Source organism: Arachis stenosperma, chromosome 1, assembly GCF_014773155.1.
Source record: "Arachis stenosperma cultivar V10309 chromosome 1, arast.V10309.gnm1.PFL2, whole genome shotgun sequence".
NCBI lineage: Eukaryota > Viridiplantae > Streptophyta > Magnoliopsida > Fabales > Fabaceae > Arachis > Arachis stenosperma.
The window spans coordinates 136,102,285-136,112,167 of NC_080377.1; the positions used below are offsets into that span (position 1 = coordinate 136,102,285).

General features: G+C 39.1%; 1 protein-coding gene across 1 annotated transcript; it reads right to left on the bottom strand.

The window, feature by feature from the left end:
- Window positions 1–5,522: 5,522 nt before the first annotated feature.
- On the bottom strand, window positions 5,523–6,608 carry LOC130935635 (uncharacterized). The gene is made up of 2 exons (XM_057865473.1): window positions 6,081–6,608; window positions 5,523–5,951 (listed from the first exon to the last, which is right to left on the bottom strand). Exons 1-2 carry the CDS (start codon window positions 6,606–6,608, stop codon window positions 5,523–5,525), a joined length of 957 nt encoding a protein of 318 aa, XP_057721456.1.
- Between the last annotated feature and the right edge of the window lie 3,275 nt (window positions 6,609–9,883).

Genomic DNA, 9,883 nt, shown 5'->3' on the forward strand with positions numbered 1-9,883 from the left:
ACTCCCATTCTTGTGCCAGTTCCGGCATTTAACGCCGGGCAGTTTTGAGCTGATTTGGAACGCCGGTTTGGGCCATCAAATCTCGGGCAAAGTATGGACTATTATACATTGCTGGAAAGCCCAGGATGTCTACTTTCCAACGCAATTAAGAACGTGCCAATTGGGCTTCTGTAGCTCTAGACTTCGAGTGTAGGGAGGTCAGAATCCAACAGCATCTGTAGTCCTTTTCAGCCTCTGAATCAGATTTTTGCTCAGGTCCCTCAATTTCAGCCAGAAAATATCTGAAATCACAGAAAAACACACAAACTCATAGTAAAGTCTAGAAAAGTGAATTTTAACTAAAAACTAATAAAAATACAATAAAACTAACTAAAACATACTAAAAACATACTAAAAACAATGCCAAAAAGCGTATAAATTATCCGCTCATCAGTCCTATGGCTAATGAGCTAATCTATCGGTTATCCAGCCAACCCGACAAGTCCAAAAACCTTAGACTATCCCCGTCACGCATCCCCATGAGTCTATGCATAGCTTTTTCTTATATTCAAATATCAATTGCTCAATGAGAGTACCATTCCTGAAAATTTATACGTGCCCGGTTACCCTTACGACGTAGGGTCAACAGAGTATTAGTGCCCGGAATTGTGATACATAACTTCGATACAACTAACCAGCAAGTGTACTGGGTTGTCCAAGTAATATCTTACGTAAGTAAGGGTCGATCCCACGGAGATTGTCGGCTTGAAGCAAGCTATGGTCATCCTGTAAATCTCAGTCGGGCGGATTCAAAATGTACTGAGAGTTTAGATAATTAAAAGATAAATAAAACATAAAATAAGATAGGGATACTTATGCAATTCATTGGTGGGAATTTCAGATAAGCGTATGGAGATGCTTTGTTGCTCCTAAACTTCTGCTTTCCTATTGTCTTCATCCAATCATTCATACTCCCTTCCATGGCAAGCTGTATGTTGGGGGATCACCATTGTCAATGGCTACCGTCCGTCCTCTCAGTGAAAATGGTCCGGCTACGGGTTACGTGGAGCTAATCATCTGTTGGTTCTCACTTGTGTTGGAATAAGATCCAATGATCCTTTTGTGCACTGTCATTGTGCCCAACAGTCATGAGTTTGAAGCTCGTCACAGTCATCCCATCCTAGATCCTACTCAGAATACCACAGACAATGTTTAGACTTTCTGGATCTCAAGAATGTTGCCAATTGGTTCTAGCTTATACCACGAAGACTCTGATTTCATGGAATTGAAAGGCTCTATTTTCAGGAGAGGCAATCATGCGTCGTGAACCAGGAACCCAAGAGATACACAGTCAAGCTCTCGCAGATAGAACAGAAGTGGTTGTCAGGCATGCGTTCATAAGGGAGGATGATGATGAGTGTCACGATCATCACATCCATCAGGTTGAAGTATGAGTGAATATCTTAGAATAAGAATAAGCGTGAATTGAATAGAAAAATAATAGTACTTTGCATTGATTCATGAGGAACAACAGAGCTCCACACCTTAATCTATGAGGTGTAGAATCTCCACCATTGAAAATACAAAAGTGATGAAGGTCCAGGCATGGCCGAATGGCCAGCCCCCAAAATGTGATCAAGATATCAAAAGTGATCCAAAGATAGTCTCAAAAATGATCTAAAGATATAAATACAATAGAAAAAAGTCATATTTATACTAAACTAGTTACTAGGGTTTACAGAAATAGTAGATAGTGCAGAAATCCACTTTCGGGGCCCACTTGGTGTGTGTTTGGGCTGAGCATTGAAGCTTTCACGTGCATAGGCTTTCCTTGGCGTTTTACTCCAGCTTTGGTGCCAGTTCTGGCATTTTACACCAGAAAAAGGTCTCTGACTGGCGTTTAGACACCAGTTTGGGCCATCAAATCTTGGGCAAAGTATAGACTATTATAAATTTCTAGAAAGCCCAAGATGTCTACTTTCCAACGCAATTGAGATCGCGCTGATTGGGCTTCTGTAGCTCCAGAAAATTTATTTTGCGTACAGGAGGGTCAAAATCTAACAGCATCTGCAGTCCTTTTTCAGCCTCTGAATCAACTTTTTGCTCAGATCTCTCGATTTCAACCAGAAAATACCTGAAATCACAAAAAATACATAAACTCATAATAAAGTCCAGGAATATGAATTTTTCATAAAAATAAATAAAAATATAATAAAAAATAACTAAAACATACTAAAAACTATGTAAAAACAATGCCAAAAAGCATATAAATTATCCACCTCATCACAACACCAAACTTAAATTGTTGCTTGTCCTCAAGCAACTAAAAATAAAATAAGATAAAAATAAGAGAATATACTATAAATCCCAAAATATCAATAAAGCTTAGTTCAAAATTAGATGAGCGGGGCTAGTAGCTTTTTGCTTCTGAATAGTTTCGGCATCTCACTTTATCCTGTGAAGTTCAGAATGATTGGCATCTATAGGAACTCAGAATTAAGATAGTGTTATTGACTCTCCTAGTTCAGTATGTTGATTCTTGAACACAACTACTTTATGAGTCTTGGTCGTGGCCCTAAACACTTTGTTTTCCAGTATTACCACCGGATACATAAATGCCACAGACACATAACTGGGTGAACCTTTTCAGATTGTGACTCAGCTTTGCTAGAGTTTCCAGTTAGAGGTGTCCAGAGTTCTTAAGCAGACTCTTTTTGCTTTGGATCACGACTTTAACCACTCAGTCTCAAGCTTTTCACTTGGACCTTCATGACACAAGCACATGGTTAGTGACAGCTTGATTTAGCCGCTTAGGCCAGGATTTTATTTCTTTGGGCCCTCCTATCCATTAATGCTCAAAGCCTTGGATCCCTTTTACCCTTGCCTTTTGGTTTTAAGGGCTATTGGCTTTTTCTGCTTACTTTTCCTTTTTTTGCAAGCTTTGTTATTCACTGCTTTTTCTTGCTTCAAGAATCAATTTTATAATTTTTCAGATTATTAATAATATTTCTCTTTTTTCATCATTCTTTCAAGAGCCAACAAATTTAACATTCATAAACTTCACTATAAAAAATATGCACTGTTCAAGCATTCATTCAAAAAACAAAAAGTATTGCCACCACATCAAAATAATTAAACTAATTTCAAGATAAAATTTTAAATTCATGTACTTCTTGTTCTTTTGTAATTAGGAACATTTTTCATTTAAGAAAGGTGAAGGATTCATGGAATTATTCATAGTTTTAAGACATAGACACTAGACACTAATGATCATGTAATGAAGCTAAAACATAGTCAAATATAAAGCATAAAAATCGAAAAACAGAAAAATAGGAACAAGGAAATTAAAGAATGGGTCCACCTTAGTGATGGCGGCTAGTTCTTCCTCTTGAAGATCTTATGGAGTGCTTGAGTTCCTCAATATCTCTTCCTTGCCTTTGTTGCTCCTCCCTCATGGCTCTTTGGTCCTCTCTAATTTCATGGAGGATAATGGAGTGCTCTTGGTGCTCCATCCTTATTTGCTCCATGTTGGAACTTAAATCCCCTAAATAGGTGTTGAGTTGCTCCCAATAGTTGTGTGGAGGAAAATTCATCCCTTGGGGCATCTCAGGAATTTCTTGATGAGGGACTTCCTCATGCTCTTGTTGAGGTCCATGAGTGAGCTCTCTTGTTTGCTCCATCCTCTTTTTAGTGATAGGCTCTTGAGATGAATCTCTCCATCTCCCATGACTCGGAGGTGGAAGCCACTGCCTTCCCTTTCCTCTTTCTAGAGGTTTCTCTGGCCTTAGGTGCTATTAATGGTTATGGAAAAATAAAAAGCAAGGTTTTTCCACACCAAGCTTAAAAGGTTTTCTGTTCCTCAAGCAAAAGAAGAAAGAAAAGAGGAGAAGAAGAAGAAACAGAGGAGATAGAAGTGTGTGAAGGGTTCCGCCAAGGGGGGTTTTAGTGGGTTAGGATGTGTGAAATTGAAGGTGGTAAGGAGGGCTATATATAGGGAAAGAGAGGGGTGGGTGGCCGAATAGAAGTGGGTGGGTTTGGGAGGGAAATGGTTTGAATTTGAATGGTGAGGTAGGTGGGGTTTAATGGTGGGGTTTTTGGGGAAGAGTGGATGGATGTGAGTGGTGAAGAAATTATGGGGAAGAGGGTAGGATTTGATAGGTGAATAGTGGTTTGAGAAGAGTGTTATGGAGAGGTGTGACGAGGAGAGAGAGTGAGTTGAGGTAGGTGGGGATCCTGTGGGGTCCGCAGATCCTGAGGTGTCAAGAATTTTGCATCTCTGCACCTTGCTGGCATTAAAAGCCCCTCTGTGTGCCTTTTTGGCATTTAAACGCCAGGCTGCTGCCATTTTCTGGCATTTAAACGCCAGTCTACTGCACTTTTCTGGCGTTTAAATGCCCAGAAAGGTGCCAGACTAGGCGTTTAAACGCCCATTTTTATACCTTTACTGGCGTTTAAACACCAGTTTGCCTGCCAGTTTTGGCATTTAAACGCCAGACTACTGTCCATTTCTGGCATTTAAACGCCCAGAATGGTGCCAGGCTGGGCGTTTAACGCCCATTTTGGTGTCCTTACTGGCGTTTAAACGCCAGTAAGCTCGTCCTCCAGGGTGTGCCATTTTTGATGCTGTTTTTTATTTTTCTTTAATTTTTGTAGTTGTTTTTGCGACTCCACATGATCATGATCCTAAAGAAAACAAAAAATAACATAGATAAATAAAATAAAATTGGGTTTCCTCCCAATAAGTGCTTCTTTAATGTCAATAGCTTGACAGTAAGCTCTTTTCAGAGCTTCACAGATGCTCAGAGCATGATTGTGGCCTCCCAACACCAAACCTAGAGTTTGAGTGTGGGGGTTCTGTCTGACTCTCTATTGAGAGAAGCTTTTCATGCTTCTTCTCCATGTTTACAGAAGAAGATCCTTGAGTCTTAAACACAAGGTAGTCCTCATTCAATTGAAGGACTAACTCTCCTCTGTCCACATCAATCACAGCCCTTGCTGTGGCTAGGAAGGGTCTTCCAAGGATGATGGATTCATCTTCATCCTTCCCAATGTCTAGGATTATGAAGTTAGCAGGGACGTAAAGGCCTTCAACCTTCACTAGGACATCCTCTACAAGTCCATAAGCCTTTTTCATTGATTTGTCTGCCATCTCTAGTGAGATTTTTACAGCTTGTACCTCAAAGATCCCTAGTTTTTCCATTACAGAGAGTGGCATGAGGTTGATACCTGACCTCAGGTCACACAGAGCCTTTTTAAAGGTCATGGTGCCTATGGTGCAAGGTATTAAGAACTTTCCGGGATCCGATTTTTTTTGAGGCAATGTCTGCTGAATCCATGTATTCAGTTCATTGATGAGCAATGGAGGTTCATCCTCCCAAGCCTCATTACCAATAACTTGACATTCAGCTTCATGATTACTCCTAGATATTGAGCAATTTGCTCTTCAGTAGTAACTTCATCTTCTTCAGAAGAAGAATATTCTTCAGAGCTCATGAATGGTAATAAGAAGTTCATTGGAATCTCTATGGTCTCTGTATGAACCTCTATGGTCTCATCAAAGGATCCGCCTTAGCAGCATCATTGGCATTCACAGCAAACACTCTTCCTTGATATTGATTCCGACCCGCATTCGGGTTCCTCCCACGAGTACAATCCCTTGCCATGTGACCAGGCAATCCACAATTGAAGCAACAACTTATACCCAACTTGCACGAGTCATTCAGATGAAAACGTTCATAACGATCACAAGTTAAATCCGAAGAAGCCTTACTCTGATTACCTCTCCCTTTAGGATGCTGGTACTGATCATATTTATTCCTCTTAAAGCCCCCTTGACCTTGAGGTACATGTCCTCTCCTCTTGAAGTTTTGAGCTCTTTGTGGAAAGTATTTTCCACGCCCACGGTTGTTGTTTCCCACAGGAGTATCTTTTGATGATGCCACTTTCTTCGCACACTCCTCAACATTCCTCGCCTTGTTCACAAGCTCAGAAAAGATTCAAATCTACAAAAGAGTCACAGCAGTCATGATGTTATCCCTTAAGCCTCCTTGGTACTTAATGCATTTCCAATCCTCAAAGGACTCCGGGGCACCTTGACATACCCTAGAGAACCTACAGAGTTCCTCAAATCGACTAGTGTAATCGACCACAGACAACAAGCCTTGCTTTAGCTGCATAAGCTCTAACTCCTTAGATTCTCTCACTGATTTCGGGAAATACTTCTTATAGAACACCGTTTGAAACACGTCCAAAGGAATCTCTGCAATCAAAAGTTGCAGCAACTGGCACTCTCCATGCCACCAATATTGTGCCTCTCCTAACAGTTGATAGGCCGCAAACTCTACATATTGGTTAGTCGGGACATGCTGAGCCTTTAGTGCGCACTCCATAGCTTGAAACCAATTGTCCACTTTAGTGGAGTTGGTCAAACCTCTAAAAGTCAGTGGATGAACCTTGAGAAACAAAGCCAAGGCCATCGGAGCATCTCCCAAGTCATTATCATCTCCTTCCCCATTTCCGTTCTCGTTTTCATTACCGTTCCCAGCTGGTTGACCCATCCTTTCCATTGCTTGCATAGTCACAGCAGTGTTAGCTTGCATAGTATTTGCCAAATTAGTCATAGCCGACATGAACTCGGCATTGTTGTTGGCTGGTTGGTCATTCTTAGTTCTTCATTGTGTACGAGTACGACCTCGTTTGCGAGTAGCCATTAGGGTTCCTGTCTACACCAAACAGTTGATATCAAGGTGATCAGTCTCAATATCAAAAGCCTAGTGCTTTAATTATCCCAAAAAGGCACTCACAAACAAGCATGCTATGCATATATCAAATAGATAACCTAAATAGCATGAAAGAAAAAGACACAGAGTATGCAATGAAGCACAATCGGTCCATCCCTCAGGCTCACGAGGACGAATCGCTCTGATACCACTAAATGTAACACCCTAATTACCCTAAGCTTTACCTCATGCCATAAAGTAAAGGTTAATTAAAGGTCGTGACAATTCTAAAGCTTATATGATAATATATAGATAATAGTTCTAGAAGCCCGATGAAGGAATAAGCTCAAAACAAAGTTACAAAAGCGCGAAACGTTCACACTAAGCTACAAACTTAAGGCACAAGATATAGATACAAGATAAGAAAGCATAAATAGATATATGAGTATAATAGTCATAAAGAACTATCCTCAGCCCACGAAATTTAGGCTAACTAGTTATAAACTGACATACAGAGTTTTTAAAAGTTAAAACAGAATACATCATATCTCTCTCAAAGTTGGCCTCTAAGGCTAATATAAATACAAAAGTGAGAGTACTAAACAAAAGTAAACAAAAGACTCCAATAGATAACCAAGATCCTCCGCTCTGTCACCATCACGCAACTCACCGAGGTGGGTTACGACCTGCATCTGAAAAACAACAACAATATATGGTATGAGAATTAGAGGTTCTCAATATAGTAATAGTGCTCAGTAATGTAAGATATAAGATTCTGAGACGCTAGAGGCAATCCTAGAACTTCATATCCATTATAGTATTCAAGCTTATAAAACATGTAATTAAATCATTAAACAGGTCATCTAGCTTAGAGGATTTCTAAACTAACAGTTCACCGCTGTCCCACAGCCTTTACCATCCTAACCTCCATGCGATCCCATCGCCACCGCCTTCCAAACCTCCTCAATCCCAGTAGGAAACACAATTAACTCATACAAGTAAAGCATAATTACTTATTATGTATCACAAGTAAAGAAAGAAGCAATTAGACATGTTATAAAATTAGGCAAATAATGAAAGTTGGCAAAGCAAACAAACATATAGAATATGCACATGATTAATACCTGTCCTATATGGCTGTGATATCACATCGTCAGTTCAACTTCCAACCTGACACATCCCTACAGAGATGTCGCCTTTCAGTCACGAATAAATGAGAACCCCCTGGGATATCGTGCCCGGGACATGGTCCAGGATATGGTGCTTGCACACTCTTGTGATTCCAAAAGGATGCGAGCGAGATACTTTGCCACAAACCTCATATCTTAACGTAAGTGGGATTAACCACCGTCCTTACGCCACCACCGCGACCTCGACAACCGGGATTAACCACCGTCCTTGCCAGGCGCATAGCGTCTCAACAGTCTCAGTATAAAACAACATATCAATGGTTTTCAAAAATCTTTTTTACTACTCAGTAAAGTCATCACTTTAATCTCGAGTCCTAGACTCGTCTCAACCTTCAGCCTGCGGTAATTCTATAATTCATCACACAATCATCATTACAGTACTCCACCATCTCACTCAACTAATTCCATCCTCAGTACTCCAGAAATCTAAGTCTCCATCTTCTAGTTTTATACAGAAATTGACTAAATTAAGTCACTAACTCATCCTTAGGAATATTAGAGCCTAAGTACTAGATAGTATTCCTAAACAGTACTTAAAGAATGTTTGGAAATCTAGAGAACCTTGAAAACGAGAGAAAAATGATTTTTCAGCAAAACAGGACATGTGCGTACGCATGCCCGAGTATCCGTACGTACACTTCAGTTTTGGACCATCATGCGTACACATCCATGAGTCACGTACGCATCGGTTGCTGGACAGAAACCATCACCCGTGTATGCTGCAGGAGGCTGCGTACGTATCCCTGCTTTTGGCCTATCTCGCGTATGCATGCATGGGCCACGTACGCATGAGGGCGTGGCAGAGACGCTCGCCCGTGTATGGGGGTGCCCGCATACGCATGCCATCCCAGATTTGTAAAATTCTGTAAAGTTACAGAATTCAGTTTTAAATACCAAACTTTAAATATTTATAACTTCCCCTACAAAATTCTATTTTTCTCAAACTTTTTTATCAATTTAAAGATCTTTACATGAACTTTAATTTAAGATAAATTTGAATCAATTTCGAAAACTGAGGCTAAATTTATGATATGCCAAAGTTCAGTAAAACAAGGTTTTTACAAAAATCAGCAAGGTTCTCAATTTTTCCAAACTCTTTAACCAAAACCATTCCATAAACATTCTATTGTACATCAATTCTCACCATTTATGTTCCACAATCACAACCATATATTTCCCTGCTTACCAATTGACTTCCTCTATCGATTTAAACCTATTTCATCCAATTTTTCCAACATAATTCATCCAAACACTACAAGTTCTAAATCAAGATTTCATAATTCACATAGTTTTCATTATTCATCCAAACATTTACAATATCATCATAATTCACCAAAATCATCACAAGCATCAATAATCATAGTCCACTATCAACCATTCAAAGCTATCCTATGGTCCACTAGCCTAAGTGTCCAGAAATATTACATATTACATAGAAAAAAATTGAAACCATACCTTGGTCGATTTTCCATATGCACAATACCCAAATTTGAGTCCAAACCAAGCTTTCAACCAAAATCAAGCCACCAATTCCAATCTAAATGATTCCAAATATCCAAGACAACTCCAACAAGCACCAATGCTCAAACTAACATCATATATTTCATAAAAATTAAAACCTAATATTCACACTGTACCAAACTACAAAGATTTTTGAGAAACCTTACCTTATCCACTGAAATTTAGGATAGAACCCAATAATCCCTCACTAATAGTTAGTACCTAAACAATCAAAACAAAAAAATTCACTAAAAATCAAAACCTTAAATTTGAATTTCACAAGGGCAGAAAACTGGACAGGGATTCTCAAGATTCTTACCACTTTATGTTTTGGATGTTTCCTTATTTTTGGATTTAGATTTTTTTTAATTTTAGATATATTATTTTTAACTTTTGAATGTTATTTTTTTAATATTTTTTAGATATCCCGTTTGATAGATTTTAAAATTTTTAAAATAAATTTGAATATTTTTTTGTTAAATTTTTTATTTTTTT